Source organism: Gregarina niphandrodes, assembly GCF_000223845.1.
Source record: "Gregarina niphandrodes unplaced genomic scaffold scaffold00074, whole genome shotgun sequence".
Classification (NCBI taxonomy): domain Eukaryota; phylum Apicomplexa; class Conoidasida; order Eugregarinorida; family Gregarinidae; genus Gregarina; species Gregarina niphandrodes.
This window is the reverse complement of record NW_011645840.1, coordinates 1-15,195: the sequence shown is the minus strand read 5'-3', so window position 1 is coordinate 15,195 and position 15,195 is coordinate 1. Positions and strand designations below refer to the sequence as shown.

The 15,195-nt window shown below is 53.5% G+C and overlaps 9 protein-coding genes across 9 annotated transcripts; 5 read left to right on the top strand and 4 right to left on the bottom strand.

Moving 5' to 3' along the window:
* Window positions 1–290: 290 nt before the first annotated feature.
* GNI_184250 (MIZ/SP-ring zinc finger protein) lies at window positions 291–1,721 on the top strand (the record flags this gene model as incomplete). The annotated part of the gene is made up of 2 exons (XM_011135277.1): window positions 291–1,475; window positions 1,581–1,721. 2 exons carry the CDS (start codon window positions 291–293, stop codon window positions 1,719–1,721), a joined length of 1,326 nt encoding a protein of 441 aa, XP_011133579.1.
* Window positions 1,722–1,927: 206 nt separating this feature from the next.
* On the bottom strand, window positions 1,928–5,050 carry GNI_184240 (putative 116 kDa U5 small nuclear ribonucleoprotein component; the record flags this gene model as incomplete). The annotated part of the gene is made up of 1 exon (XM_011135276.1): window positions 1,928–5,050. One exon carries the CDS (start codon window positions 5,048–5,050, stop codon window positions 1,928–1,930), a length of 3,123 nt encoding a protein of 1,040 aa, XP_011133578.1.
* Window positions 5,051–5,259: 209 nt separating this feature from the next.
* Window positions 5,260–6,177, bottom strand: GNI_184230 (putative replication factor C subunit; the record flags this gene model as incomplete). Its single annotated transcript, XM_011135275.1, has 1 exon — window positions 5,260–6,177. One exon carries the CDS (start codon window positions 6,175–6,177, stop codon window positions 5,260–5,262), a length of 918 nt encoding a protein of 305 aa, XP_011133577.1.
* A 429-nt stretch (window positions 6,178–6,606) lies between these two features.
* GNI_184220 (WD domain, G-beta repeat protein) lies at window positions 6,607–7,977 on the top strand (the record flags this gene model as incomplete). The annotated part of the gene is made up of 1 exon (XM_011135274.1): window positions 6,607–7,977. One exon carries the CDS (start codon window positions 6,607–6,609, stop codon window positions 7,975–7,977), a length of 1,371 nt encoding a protein of 456 aa, XP_011133576.1.
* Window positions 7,978–8,183: 206 nt separating this feature from the next.
* Window positions 8,184–9,749, top strand: GNI_184210 (putative WD repeat protein; the record flags this gene model as incomplete). Its single annotated transcript, XM_011135273.1, has 1 exon — window positions 8,184–9,749. One exon carries the CDS (start codon window positions 8,184–8,186, stop codon window positions 9,747–9,749), a length of 1,566 nt encoding a protein of 521 aa, XP_011133575.1.
* A 312-nt stretch (window positions 9,750–10,061) lies between these two features.
* GNI_184200 (formamidopyrimidine-DNA glycosylase) lies at window positions 10,062–11,246 on the bottom strand (the record flags this gene model as incomplete). Its single annotated transcript, XM_011135272.1, has 1 exon — window positions 10,062–11,246. One exon carries the CDS (start codon window positions 11,244–11,246, stop codon window positions 10,062–10,064), a length of 1,185 nt encoding a protein of 394 aa, XP_011133574.1.
* Window positions 11,247–11,354: 108 nt separating this feature from the next.
* On the bottom strand, window positions 11,355–12,137 carry GNI_184190 (putative transmembrane protein; the record flags this gene model as incomplete). The annotated part of the gene is made up of 1 exon (XM_011135271.1): window positions 11,355–12,137. One exon carries the CDS (start codon window positions 12,135–12,137, stop codon window positions 11,355–11,357), a length of 783 nt encoding a protein of 260 aa, XP_011133573.1.
* A 166-nt stretch (window positions 12,138–12,303) lies between these two features.
* Window positions 12,304–14,615, top strand: GNI_184180 (hypothetical protein; the record flags this gene model as incomplete). The annotated part of the gene is made up of 2 exons (XM_011135270.1): window positions 12,304–12,440; window positions 12,545–14,615. The coding sequence occupies 2 exons, from the start codon at window positions 12,304–12,306 to the stop codon at window positions 14,613–14,615; spliced, it is 2,208 nt and encodes a 735-aa protein (XP_011133572.1).
* A 27-nt stretch (window positions 14,616–14,642) lies between these two features.
* Window positions 14,643–15,060, top strand: GNI_184170 (interferon-induced 6-16 family protein; the record flags this gene model as incomplete). Its single annotated transcript, XM_011135269.1, has 1 exon — window positions 14,643–15,060. A coding segment is annotated over one exon (418 nt), but the record flags the coding sequence as incomplete, so codon positions are not given.
* Window positions 15,061–15,195: the final 135 nt, after the last annotated feature.

Here is a 15,195-nt window from a genome sequence, read left to right as displayed (position 1 = left end):
AGCGTGGGTTAGCCCGGGTGCCAGACGGTCGGCTCGTGGCTGCACCCGCCCGGTCTGATCTTATAGCTCCGGGTCTTGGAGCTCCGGATCCGGGGGGTTCCGGCCGTGTGGAGACACTGAAGCAGGAGAAGGCGTCTTCGAAAACGGAGGCGGCTCCGAAAACGGAGGCGGCTCCGAAAACGGAGGCGGCTCCGAAAACGGAGGCGGTGTCGCGGAATGGAGCCGTCCTGCGAGAGCGGTTACGTTTGGTGAACCCGCATGGACCGGTGTTGGTCGAGTACTGTCGGCGGATGTACCGACAGACAGTTGACCCGCGTGCGAGCGAAGTGATGTGTTTGTGCCGGCTACGTGTTGGTCAATTGGCGGCGGCGATGGTGGCTGCGTTGGAGCGCCATCGAGTAGGTCGACAGTTGTTGCATGGCAATGTATCGTGTACCCGTTGTGGGAATCCGAGTCATGGCTTGTGTCACCTAAAGTGTCTGGAGTGGGATTATATTAATGAATTTTACAAGGTTCACTATACCCGATTAAATGACTTTCTGAGCGAGGCAAATGTGACCGAATGGTCGAGCCGATTTGTGTGCATAGTATGCAAGCTGACCACGGCAGACCCGTTCTACAAAGTGCAGAAGATCTTCGGCATCCAGTACCACGCACCGGTCCATGGTTGCAATTTCCGCGAAGACCCTCCCCGCTATTCACAAGCCTCAGGTGGCAAGTGCGACGTGGGCATGCGGGTCGTAGTCAACAGCCGCGAAGCCACTCAGTGTCTCGAAAAGGGCTTCGGGCTCCAAGTGCGAGTTTTCAAGCTGAAGTTTGATAACACCTGCTACCCAAAATTCCCTAACGGAGAAGTGGAAATACATTTCAGCTATGGAGTCACAGAAAGTTCCGAGAAGCTTAAGAGGCCACCCAACATGAGATTAAGACAAGACCATTTCGTCAATGTCAACGACCAGCTACTAAGATATATAGCTAACAACAACAACTCCTTATCCAGGCAACCTAGTGTTCGGATAGTTGGTGAGTTCGATGGGATCGCAGATGGTCCCTATATATTTGCCCTTGCTATCGTCGAACCAGACAAACCCGATGCCTGGTACAAACGTCTTAAGGCAACGACAACCTTACCCATCAAACTGGCCGAAGAGTTTGTCAGAAACGCATTTTTTGGCCAAGGCAAATCTCTTACCCGAGGACCACTCGATGACGAATTAGACATCATCGATTTCGCTCGAAATGTCAAGCTCACCTGTCCCTCCACCATGCTCAAAATCGACGAACCAGCACGCGGAATTAATTGCCTCCACGTCCAGTGCTTCGAACTCGAATATTACGTCCACTCGCAAAATGCTGTTCATCAGGCGCAACGCTGGCGTTGTCCCATCTGCAAACTGCCATGCAGACCTGAAGACATTATCATCGACTCATGGCTACAAGACATACTACATCAAACCTCCGAAACTGACAAATTAGTAATATTACACACACTCCCTGTCTTGCACACTCACACTCCCTGTCTTGCACACTCACACTCCCTGTCGGCGACATTTTCTCGGCCACATGGCTGTCCTTTTTAGATCGAGGTATATGAGGATCAGTTGACTCATGATTTGAAGTGGAAACTGATTAAACAAGAGGCGAAGAAAAAGCGGCACCCCAACCCTGAGTTAGCTGCGGCGAAAGAGCCGGCCCTAGCACCGGAGATCATCGACTTGTGAGACGGGCCACAGAGGTTGATGACTCGGAGATCAATGGCGCGTAGTAGTACATTGTTAACACAATATGACACTTTAGGACAATAGTAATGACACGAATAGTACATTGCCCAGATGGTGTCGCGCCCTGATGGTGGAGTAACTTAGGCGCAAGGATGGTTGTATAGGCGCAGGGATGGTTGTATAGGCGCAGGGATGGTTGGAGAAGTCTAGTCCAGAAAGCGTTTGATGCTGACGTCGTCAGAGAGTCCTTTGCGTCTCCTGGTTTTGAGTAGGAATTCGCGGGCGAGGTCGAGTAAAGGGGCGGGTTCAAATGGTCTGAGACGGATGGAGGTGTCTAGAGGATCTCCGGGTAATGTTTCCCAGCGGTCGAATACGGTTTGTATGAAGGCTTGGCCGGAGGTGTGTATGCGAATGTCAGTCTCTAAGCCAAAGGCATCAGTGGCTGGTACGAAGGCTAGAACGGTCTCGAGAGGTGTGCCAGGGTTTGGTAGATCGGAAAGTACACGACCACGTCGACGAGCGAGTACACCGACGACTGCAGTGACGCAGTCTGCGGGACAAACAACCTCGGCGAGGAGCATAGGTTCCATGAGCCGGGGCTCAGCTGTCAAGAGTGCAGCGTAGGCTGCACGTCGAGCTGTCGGTATGACTTGACCGCTATTACGATAGAGAGGTTCGGGTGCGATGGTAGCGTCTATAAGTCGGAATTTAACGTTTCGCACTTCCTCTTCAATAAGTGGTCCTTCTCGTACAGCCCACTGAAAGCCATGAGTGATAAAATCTTTCACTACATTCACATCGCGTCGTTTGGTATCTGTACGGCTCGGCAATATGTCGTTCAATAGCACACTTGGCACAGCCTGCGCTCCGAGACCCTGTACGCCGAGACCCTGGGACCCGAAGGCCCACACCGATCGAGCGGCCAATGTATCCCAGCCATATTGCTTCTTAAGCAGGTCTGCCAACTCTCTTGGCGCCAGGTCATTATGCACCAACTGAGCGTCTATCGCACTCACCAAAGCCTCCTCCAAAGGGCCCGCACTCAATGTCAACTTGTTCTGTCCATTCGGTGTTCCAACTGCCGCAGCCGTCGCGGTCTCCCCTATGACTGTTTCGCACACGACTGTCCCGGGATCTGCACAACGCAATTCCAAATCACCATACACGACACGCAAATCGTGCAGCGCACAATCAGCTGCTAACTCTCCTGCACACACCAACACGTGTGCACCAGAGTCCTCTACGTGTGTCCGGACCGAAGGATACGCCTTCGCCACGCGCCGAAGACCCTCTACCAACTTTGGCAACTCCGCAGGCGCGATTGGTTCACATGCAATTCGTACCACGTTCCGCGCAGCGAAGTACAACGGACGGAACGTCTCCACCTCATCCTCCCAGTCATCCTCCGCCTCCGGTTCATCTACCACGGGTCCAGACGAAGGGTGGACAGGCCGCAGTTCCGCGAGAGTGCTGCTTTTTAGAATCGTGGCGTCGACTCCTCCAATCAGCACCCATGAACCTGCAGGCGCGGCCTCCACCTCGATACGGAAGCGACTTTGATAGATCCACAAATGCTCCGCGGTGGCGAGGGCCATGTCCTCTGCATCGTGAAGAGAATATCTCTCGCCAAGTACTTTGAGCCTCATACCGCGTCTCAAAACTCCTGACATGACACGACCAAAAACGTCGAAGGTCTTGTTGTCATGTCGGTGGTACGACTTTGTAGTATGGACTATGCAACGGCCCTCGGAATTAAGCGTCAACATATCCTTCGCTACAGCGGTGCCCAATGACCCGGAGTAAGTCGCCATCACCTTGTAGTGTGCATTGGCCTTCGGTGACGGAATATGTTCCACCACTGCAGAGACTAACGGACTTACACCCGCGAAGTACAGTCGACAGACCTTTTTGAGGAGCGTCCTTGTGTCCAAGTCATAGTCGGATTCTTCCAGAAAAATCCCCAAGTCGTTTTCCAACGTAGGCTTCAACGTAGGCTTCTCCTCTCCAACCACATGTGAAAAAATCTTGTAAATCGGCTTCAAAATGAAGTCGACAAAGGTACGACCCACCGCTTCATCCTCGTCCTCATCCTCGTCCTCCACTGCCGGTTTTTTTTTCTGGAACTTGCGTGTCTGAGGATTCAACCAAATGTCGCCCCAAAAGATCTGAGTCAATGTATCCGCGTCGTAAGCCATCGGCTGCTGATACACGGCATGCTCGCCACAGGACTCACCAGTAGACTCAGAAACATTATTGGGATTCGATCCACGGTGTTTCTGGTTGGCGTAGTATTCCGCAAAAGACCTGAGCGAAAACACAAAGGAATATCGACCACTGCCGAAGACCACGTTGCCTACGGCGGGGTCAAACGTCTTGGGCGGGACTTTGCCCAGAGAGGTCCAAGTCTCACGCACAAGTTTATTTACTTCGCCAATCACGTAACGCAATTTTAAGTAGGCGTCCGGAGGAGGAAGCCGGAGCTCCAATATAAGACGGTCGATACATGAGAGATAGAGAACCATGCTATTCACTTCTTCATGCGCCAAAATCTGGAGCGTTTTTTTGAACCCAATCATCGGGCCTTGAAGCGCATCAACACACAAAACCGCACCGTCGCTAAGCCGCACGGATGCACTTACTTCGTCTAGAAAGTTAACATGACCCGGTGTATCCAAGACATTGATAAGGTAATTCTTCCCTCTTAAGTCCGGAAGCAGAAGACAAAGGGGACTACTCTTTATCGACACGCCTCGCTCTTGCTCATCCAGTCTAGAGTCAGTGAACTTTTTCTCCCGCGTATGCGCTGCTCCCTTACTGCTCCTCAATGTACTGCGATTTGGACCGGTAACTCGACCCTTAATCTGCTGACCCTTACTCTGCTGACCTGGACCCCCCCGGGTGCGTCCCGTCTCAGACTCTGTGATATCCATCAAGGCATCCAGCCCCTCAGTCATCAAGTCGCAAAGCACCGTTTTTCCATGGTGAATATCACCCACAATGGCGATTGATCGACAGAGCTCGGGACAGCTCCTCATTGACGCCAAATATCTATACTCATGCCCAGAAAGCTTTTCTTCACTTATCAAGTTGAACTTGTTCGTCTTCTCCGGCTCAATTATCGGTTGCGTAATCGGCTGAGCATCTTCCTCCTCCACTATCATCATCGCATTCGGGTCAACCTCATATTCTGGAATTCTATCTAAAGCCTTACTCTCCGCTTCCGGTACGGGCGCGGATTCCTCTTCAGATGAAGAAGAGGTCTCCTCCTCTGACTCCTCCAATTCGGGTCCTATATAATTTCCTAACTCATCGTACAGCTGCTCCGACATCAACCCGAATTATCGCCTTCGAAAAATACCCCTCGCTTCTGAAGACCCCCCCTCGTCAGCGTGTTGTCAGGACACACTGGCCGGCGGCTTTACAACACACTCACGTTTGCAAAACAGAGACGACATAATGTGGCACTACAACAAAATAAAATTGTGTGTGCGCGCGCGCGTGTTTGTAGCAAACAGTTTGCCTGCCGTTTTTTGGTGGCTTACTCGACTTGAAGATGATCTAGAGCGCGATCATTTGAAATGAGAGCGGTAGTGACCTCTTTTTGGCACAGGATTTTAATGGCGTCAGGGGCATCTGATTTGATGCAAACGCCGCGTAGAGCTTTAAGTACATCAATTCCAGAGTAGCCCTGATCTAGCAGTTTGAAGATGGCGTCATGGGCGTCTCTCCAGATTCCTTTTCGGCAGGCGTCGAAGGCAGCATGAAGGTCTTCAGTGGGCGGTATGTCGCATGCGTGATAAACCGAGGGAATTTCAACTTTGCCAAATGCAGTTGCTGCAGCTTGTAGTGAGCCGATGGCTTTTCTCAAGTCGCCGTCGGCTGCCTCGATGAGTTCTTGCATAGCATCGTCTTGATATGAGATATTTTCTTTGTCGCAGATTTTAACTAGCGCTCCTTTCATTTCCTCATTTTTCAGCCGAGTCATAGGAACGCGGACGCATCGACTTTGAATAGGATCTATGACCTTCTCGGACTGGTTGCAGGCCAAGGCAAACCTGGTATCCGAGTACTGTTCCATGAGTCTTCGTAGCGCTTGTTGAGCACCTTCAGTCATGGCCTCCACCTCATCAAGAATTACAATCTTGAACCGACCCGGTTCCAATCTCACCTGGTTCTTGGCGAAGTTTTTTATCCGTTCTCTGACTACATCTATACCGCGATCATCAGCAGCATTCAACTCCAAACATGTCTGAGAACTGTACTGGTCCCCCAGAATGGCCCTGGCCAGGCAATGCAAGGATGAGGTCTTACCAACACCAGCAGGACCACATAACAATAAATGCTGCAAGCCTCCTGGCTGGTGTATCTGGCTGCGCAATAGCCTCAGACCAGCGGGATTGCCAGTCAACTCATCGAGACTTTGTGGACGATATTTTTCAACCCAAATGCTCTCCATGTTGTTTGTCGAAAAACGAGTGTGAGGGGGGACGAAATGAAACAAGCGCAGGCGAGATCACTGGGGGGTGAACAAGACAGCGCCTTGGGTGAACAAGACAGCGCCTTGGGTGAACAAGACAGCGCCTTGGGTGAACAAGACAGCGCCTTGGGTGAATAAGACAGCGCGTGAGTTACGGAGAACATGGCGTGGATGTCAAGAAAATGACAAAAATGAGCGTGTCGACCGACACACAGGCATCTGTGATACACCTACGAAAGATACGAAGAAAGGAACACCTTCCATCCCTACGCACTACCGACCCCTCAGGTTCCAGGTCATGTGTCCCACCCTGGGGGACACGAGGTAGCGATGGTGAAGCCGGAATTTGGATGACCTGTGACACCCGTCGAGAAGAGAGGGCTAATTTTATTTGTGGGAGAAGACGGGATGACGGAATTGGCGGTGGTGTTAGTGTTAGAGGAAGAGGGAGTGGTCCTGACTTCCCCCGGCCCCTTTGTGTTGCCCATGACTACGACGGTGGGTGAGTTGAATAAATTGGTTAATGAGTTGTTGAAGAAGCCGACAGAAAGCGGGGGGGTAGAGGAAATGGGTTCTTGGTCGTTTCGAATAGACGGTGTGAGGATTATTACGGACATCTTATCGATCGTTACGGAGCTGCCCGAGTTCAGTACGGAAAACACGGTAAAGATTGAGGTGTATCGTCCCGTGCGTGTACTGAAGTGCGCAGACGCCGGAGATACTCCAGATGCTATAATAGACCTGCTGCCAGCTACGAATAAGGACTTGGCATGTTTGGGTTCGCGAGCTAACGTGACCTTGAAGGCGCGGAACGACTTGACGGAGAACAAAGCCGTCATTCGATCGGACGAGCCCAACTCTGTCGCACTGCTGCGACTGACCCCACAATTTCACCTCTTGGTCACGGCGTGTGGCACGGTACAATTGGTAGATATGCAGGCGCACACAAATGTGGCATACGGCAAGATTCATGTCGCCAGTCGCATCTCGGCCGCCGCTCTCTCACCGACATTGGACATGCTAGCCGTGGGCGACGCGGATGGATCTTTGGCTGTATACAAGCTACCTGCGGCGGTACTGGAGCTAGCCCAAGCTCAAGAGTTAGCCCAAGCTCAAGAGTTAGCCCAAGCTCAAGATAGTGCTGTTAACGATAGTCCGACTAAGGTCAGCAGTCGTAAGAGAAATCTGACGAATGAATATAAATGGGTGCTGTCTAGCCCAGTCTTGAAGAAAAGCACGTTCCAAATGCCGGTATCTTGGATACGGTTTTATCAGGACTCAATCAACAGAATTTATTCCATTATTGCTACAAGCCTTGACGGATATTTAAAGGTCATGGACTACATAGATGGTAGTGTGTACAATAATTTTAATACAGGCAAAGGTATCACATCCGCATACCTACTACATAACCATCTAGTTACGGGACATGTAGACGGCAGATTAAAGCTCTGGAACCACGATGTTAGCCTCTATCAAAAAGAGAGCTCCGCCACACTCAAGTGCTTGCAAGTCAGCAAAGCACACAGCAAAGCCATCACAGACGTCTGTATCTGTCCTCGAGGACCACGCATCTTCATCGTGTCCGCCAGCAATGATAAAACCGTGTGCTTCACGGACATAAAATCGCCTGCCCCTGAAACAAGTATCCTCGTCGGAGAAACGGCACCTGGCAAAGTTGGGGACTACGGATTGTATCCAACCGCGCTTCTTGTCGACGGGAACGATATATTCGTAGGCACCAACAACAATCGGGTATATAGATACTCGCTACTCTAATTTACCAGTCGATATTTTTCCGGATACAACAACTCCCCGAACACAACATGATGAGGATACAACTCAACCGAAAAGGCTGGTCCATAACCAAAGTGGCTTGTTTAGAACAACAAAGTCTTGCTCGTGAGGTCTGGTTGGTCGTTGGTTCACTGTGACCGAATAAGTTGTGATCGGTCGGCCGCAGACGGGGGTATTTATAATTTCGCATGGGGGCTAGTAAGCGCGGATTGACGGAGCAAGAGAACAGTCCGAGTAAGGTCGGTGGTGGAGCTCCGAAGAAGGTGGTTGAGAGTGAAGTTGCTGACGGATCGTCATCTGAGGGTGAGGACTTAACGTTTCAACAGGAAGAGGTTATAGCGTCGTCGGACGACGAGACTTCGGTGGGAGATGGAGAAGCTCCTGGAGATCGTTCTGGAGAAGTATTGGCCGGCGGTAGTCGGGCCGGTGGTCGTGAAACGGCGGAAGTGGTGACACGGCCGTTCCGTCCGGGTGTGGATGTGTTGGAGGAAGACGAGGTATTGGAACATGACCCGAGTGCTTACGACATGTATCACAGGATCAACGTGGAGTGGCCGTGTCTGAGTTTCGACATCATCAGCCACCCGAAGTGGGCGGGGTCGGGCTCGAGCGCGGGACCTTCGGCTTCCGAGTGCGCATCCGGTTCTTCGTCAGCGCGGTACGACGTGTGTTTCGTGGCGGGCACACAAGCGGCCGTAGGCTGCGAGAACGCCCTGACAGTCATGGCGTGCCGGAACCTGTACCGGACTTACGAATCGGATTCGGAAGACGGTTTCGACGACGAGGATGAGGAGGACGAGGAAAAAGCACTGCGGTTGGAGACGGCTTTTATCCGATCGAAGGCCGCCTTCAACAAAGTGGCGGTGTGTCCGGCGGCGCAGCAGCTGGCGGCGTGTCTCACGGACGACGGGTGCGTGCGTGTGTTCGATCTGAGCACACACCTCCGACAGCTGCAGGACCCAACCAAGATCGCGGACAGCACACAAGCTCCCGTCTACCTTAATGGCCGGGGGGTCGGGGGTCCGGGAGCCGGGGGTCTGGCCATAGGTCAGAGTGTGTGTCATGATGCGGAGGGATTTGCATTAGATTGGAGCCCGGCGGGTGCGGAATTTGTGACCGGTGCGCGCGATCGTCGGATTGTCTTGCACCAGCCTGTGCCGGGTGGTTGGTCGGCTGCGCGTGTGTTCGAGGGACACACGGGTAGCGTAGAGGGATTGAGTTTCCGGTCGACAGGTGCCGACACGAATTGTATTGCGTCGGCTGGGGCGGATGGTTGTGTGAGAGTGTGGGATATACGCACGCCACAGGCGACGCAGGTGTTAACAAATTGGCATAATGGGGATGTGAATGTAGTGCAATTCTGTCCCTTCGAGATCGGAGTACCTTTGTTACTTTCCGGAGGCGATGACGGATGGTTGAAAATAGCAGATCTTCGGGCACCAGAACTCCCACTCTTCGCCATTCAATACCATAGAGAACCCATCTGCAGCGTACATTGGAGCGACAACACCACCTTCGTCGCCGCATCCTATGACAACCGCGCCACTGTCTGGGACCTCTCCGCTGAAACCGTCGACGCTGAACACGAACTCGAAGGCGTACCTTCACAACTACTCTTCGAACACTGCGGACACCAAAACCTCGCAGCTGCCAAGACACATCCTCTGGTACCATACTTATATATCTCCACCGGCAGCGACGGCTTCAACCTCTGGAGACCTGAAGACCTTTTCAAATTCACATTACAACAGTGACACCCCAGGAAGCACACACCAGCACAGGTGGCATATACACCACACCCCAACGACACAACCCTAACGTTTCTTTTGAACATCAACCACCTGTTACACACTTAATTACACGCGGCGCTGTCTTAAGCGCAGGCCGGAAGACCTCGCCGAAGGCCACGAAAAACACAGCCCAGTATAGCGGCAGCAACGGCAAGAGTGCAGCCGTGCACGAGGACCGCGGCAAGAGTGCAGCCGTGCACGAGGACAGCGGCATGGCTGGCGAGTTGCACGACTGGTTCAGTCATTCCGTTTAGGGATTCCGCAAAGTAATTTCGTTTAGTCGTTGTCGTCGTCGTTGTTGTCGCCTTCTGAGGTGGTGGTGGTGGTGGGTTCGTCGTCGGCATTTGGCGGCAGGATAAGCCGTTGGCAGGCGAGGCAGCAGACGGTTTGGCGACCGCCGAGTTTGAGGTTGGTGAGTGGCCGGTCGCATCGGAGGCAGCCCTTGCCGGCGCGGCCATAGACTTGGAGGTTGCCGAGGAAGTAGCCGGGTTCCCCCTGTCCGCTTTTGAAGTCGCGGAAGGTAGTGCCCTTGGCCGCGATGGCGCGAGTCAACACGTCGCGCACGCTCTGGACTATAATTTCCCAGTGCGAGCGCGACAGATCGCACACCCGCGTGTCAGGACGTAGGCGCGCTGCGAACAGAGCTTCCGCAGCGTAAATGTTCCCCACCCCCACCACCACGCGGCTGTCCATCAGAAACTTCTTTACCGCCACCCTTTTACCACGCGCTCGTTCACACATGTAATCTACCGTAAATGCCACCGGAGCGTCGTCAGAGGGCAGGGCGTCGGCAGAGGGCAGGGCGTTGACAGGGACTGAGAAAGGTTCCGGGCCCATTGAGAAAGGTTCCGGGCCCATTGAGAAAGGTTCCGGGCCCAAGTGTCTGAGTCGGAAGTCGGTCTGCCATTGGTGGGTAGTTTGTTTGGAACTCTTCTTACTCCGACACCAATCCACAGTTCCGAAGCGGCGTGCATCGTTGTAGACTAGACGTCGCCTATCCGACCAATTAAAAACAACATGTGAATGTTTCGGTAACTTTTTGTCCGCGACATAGGCACACATCCATCCTGACATCCCCAGGTGCACCAACAAGGGCGGTGGGGGATCTCGGTCGGCTTGAGCCCGGCGGAAGATGAGCACCAAGTACTTCCCGCGACGCAACACGCGCACCAACCGACTCCCCGCCAACTCCGTGTCCAAGTCCGACGGTACCGCGCTCCGCAAAGATGCGCAAACGCATTCTACAGATCGTAGAACCGGCCCGGCCCCCGTCTCCGAATCTAAATCGCCGGGCTCGAAACCTTCAGAGACAAAAACTTCCCGCTGCAAATCTCCGGACTCGGACGCAGCAGCGGGCGCTGACGTTGACGCAGTCGGTGCAGAAGACCCGCCGCGTCTTGCCAAGATAAATTCTTCAGAAATTTGACGACGTGTAGTTTCCACTTCAGGTAATTCGGGCATGCTTTCCAAAAAACGTCCGGGAGGGGATGGGGCGGTGACGACTTGACTGGGCTGCAGGATCGGGCTCGAGTACATATTGAGCAGACTAGACTGTGGCGGACAGGGGAGTTACTGTTGCTTAATTGGTAGTTTTTGGCAGCCTCTTTGGAAGTTGCCGATGCCCGCACGGAGGCGACAGTAGCCTCGGTTGAGGACGTATAGTGTGGTGGCGAAGCCCAGAGAGACGAGGACACCACCTCCAGGTATGGGGGGTACGGAGGCGAGTGGGTCGTCGAGGGCAGGGTCATCGAAGGCAATTTTGTTGAGTAGCCAGGATGCCGGGAAGTAGACCCTTCCGGATTTGCTGTTTACCAGGGGCCAGAAGAGTGCGCTCGGTATGGCGAAGAGTGGCATGGACTTAAGCTTTCGCGCCCAGCCAAACACCAGGTGGGCCAACGCCCAAAGGAGCACCACCCGGAGCCCAGGCAGCCAGCGACGATGACCCTGAACACGGGGCACGTTGAGTGCGCGTGACACCGGCATTTCACGCGTTTGTGCGGGCTTCAGTACCTCTTCGTGCCGCACACGCTCCTGTGGCTCCATGTTCTTCAACACATCCTTCCATTCCTTCTCCACACGAATCAACTTACGACCTAAACGCGAGTGCTGTACAAAGTCCGCAGATGGACTCAACAAAGACAGCTGCCGCTTCAACTCCTCCACCTCCTGAAACACCGGGTGATACGAGCTTAAGTCCGGCAACTCCGACTCGTTCGCACCGCTACCAAAAACGCCTCCTCCGACTTCTCCCGAACCTACCGCACTCCCGCGACGAGATAACTCCCGGTCTATCGCATCGAACAGTACAGTCACCAACAACTCCAGCAGAAACACCACGTGGTGAGACCGCATCCAAAAAATTAAGACGGACACAAAGGAGGCTTAAGAAGGGGGGCAGTCTGTTGACAGGGTGTAAAGCCAGGGAGCGAGCGCGGAAGGCGGAGGGAATGGGGGGTGGGAGCTAAAAGGTGGGAGCCCAGGAGAAGAGAGGAGGTGGGCATATATTCGGAAAGGAAAAATGTACCGGAACCAGTTGGATCGGTATGAGGATCAGTTGTTGAGCCTTCGGAATTACTCCACTTTGGCTTCCACGTTGCATGACGAAATAAACGCGTTCCGACAGTGCGTAGCAGACGTAAAGGGTTCATTCATAAAGTACGGCACATGTAGTTTGTTTCAGACACGTCCGTGAATTGTGTTTCTGCACTGTGGTTGTGCACACGTGTGTGCACACGTGTGTGCATCGCGGAACTTTGTAGAGATGACTATTGCGTGGCGGTTAAGGTGGAGGCGGACAGTCGTCGAGTGAAGGAGGGTATCCGGCAGACGGAGGACTGGCGACGGTTGTGCGTGTTTACGACCCCTGAGAACTATGATTTGCGTTCGATCTCGGTTTTGCGTGCGAATTTTGTGGTCCTACACCGTTTGGTGCGCGCAATTGATTTGGTAGACGCTGCGGGGGGCGCGGAGGTGCCATTGGAGACCTGTCTCAAGGAATTGGAAAAGGTGCAGACGCCGGTGGTGAATTTACACACTGTGCGTCATACGGACGCTCAGGGCAATCTGGTGCCCCTGATTCCTAAGACGTTGGACGTGCTGCAGACGCACATCGAACACCTCTTCAAGGCCTGGGTGTTGCGTCTCTCGCCGGGTTATCGAGACCGCCAAGGCGTCATCACGGAGGCCGGGTCTCCCTCAGCCACGTCCGGGTCTGCCTCTGGGTCGCCCCTTTCACAATCATTTCCGCCCGGCACATTTCCACCCGCCACATTTCCAACCGCCGCATTTCCACCCGCCACATTTCCACCCGGGTCCATGGATACGGACCTGCCGGCGTCTGTAGGGACGGGGGTTACGGTTGTGGGTCCACCAATTTCGGCGGAGTCGGTCACAGTGGAGTGGCAATTGTTATTTATGTTTGTGAAGTTGATTAAGAGCAGCACGACCTACGTTGATGGGATCACACGTTCGTTGGTGGTGTATCGCGGTGCTGAGTGGCGTATGTTGCTTAATGAGGCGAGTGAGATTGACCAGTCGAGCGACCTGATCACGAGTGTCTTAGGATGGCTCGTGAACATGTTTAAGGAAGAAAAGCGTTTCGTCGAGCAGTATTTCCACGTGCTGAAGTGTGAGTGCACCTGCAAACGGTGTTGGAAACTCGAAACAGCCGCGCATGGTCCCGACTGCTCAGCAGACGAACTGGGTCTGCTGGAAGTCGGCAAAGTTTCAGATTATTTGCAACTACTCTTCAACAAGGAATTGATGGGAAGTGTCCACCAAATCTGGAATAGACTTCCGGGATTCAATCTCGACCTCCGGAACAACACCTTTGGAGGTCGCTCGTTCAGAGATGATCGCTCGTTCAGAGATGATCGCTCGTTCAGAGATGATTTATTAGGAGACGATTTGGGTGACAACTCCTTCGCACCTAGCTTGCCACCCCTCCGAGAAAATGTAGCGGCAGACGATCGGCAGACTGCCGTCTACTATTACAAGATGGTCGACATCTTGGACCTGAATGTACACAAAATAGTGGTTTTGCTCGACCACGATTCTGATGCTCTGGTCGTGAAATATTTACGGTGTCTGAAAGGAAGCCTGATGAACCTGTACCGCGGCTGTGTGGAGCGGATCTGTGGGGAGATAGGAGAGTTCCTACTGGACACACACGTGCCAGCGATTCCGCCGGTGATGAAGGCTGCAGTCTCTTTTGTGAAGGCAATCATCGATGAAAGTGTGGCACAAAAAGCGCGGCGCGCGAAATTGGACGAAAAGTTGGACAGCCACAAGTTGACCGATAGGTTGTCGGTTGCGGAGTCGGTTGCGGAGTCGGAGTTAATTGAGACGATTGACCGAGTGTATAACACAATAATAAATTCTGCGCGTGTGCAAACACAGAGTCAGGAAATATTGCTGGTGAATCTGTACGACTATCTGTTCCGTAGTCTGCCAGCGCAGACGCACCCGAATCTGCACAATGTATTGAGTGTGTTGGTACAGGACGCGGCCGCGCAGTTGGCGATTAAAGAGAGCTGTGTTTTCCTCTCGACATATGACCTGCTAAAGTACGTCCGTGTCAACCGTGCTACGGGCGCTGTTCACACGACTGGTGCACTTGACGAGGCCCTCCCCGCAGCCCTTTTCCTCTTCGCCGACGCAGTCGCCAAACTCTACCTACCTGAACTACTCAAACTCGCCTCCGAGCAAGCTCGCCGACTCATCCAATTAAAAACCAACGAAATACTCAGTACCGCCTACGCACTTCTCCGATCCAAACTGACTGACGCACAGGCCACCTCTTTGCCACCAACTTTACTCACACACTCTTAACTTATCCACACTCTCAAACCAATTGAAATGACTCGGGCAGCGACGGGTAGCAACCGCACGAACCCCAGAACAGAACCACGCAGGCGACTGACTCCGCGCGGAGACGTGGCGCCGTACGTCTGGAGAACTTTTGCGTGTGAAGTTTGCAAGGATATCACTGAGATGGTTGCTTTTTTGGCCCTACCTGCGATGGCAGTTCCTACATTAACCGTCACAGGTTTGGCTGCAGGTGGCGCGGTCGTAGCTGTCGTGGCAGCACCCTTCGCACTTGCGGGTCTGGGCTTCACCGCAGGCGGTGTCACAGCTGGCTCGGCAGCTGCTGCCGCGCAGTCCGCGCTTTACGGAGGCGCCACTACCGGTGCCTTCTCTGCACTCCAAAGCGCCGGCGTCCTCGGACTCGGCACCGTGGGTACGTCTGTCGCCGCAGGCACCGGGGCAGTTTTGAGTATGCTGCACGATCGAACCCACCGAACCGGGTCAATCACACACCCCCACACACGCTGTTCCTGCAGGCGGCCTGGCGGAGTCGCGGCGGGGCTCGCTGCTTTGTAAGAATCGAGAGAGAACGGAGACAGAAGGC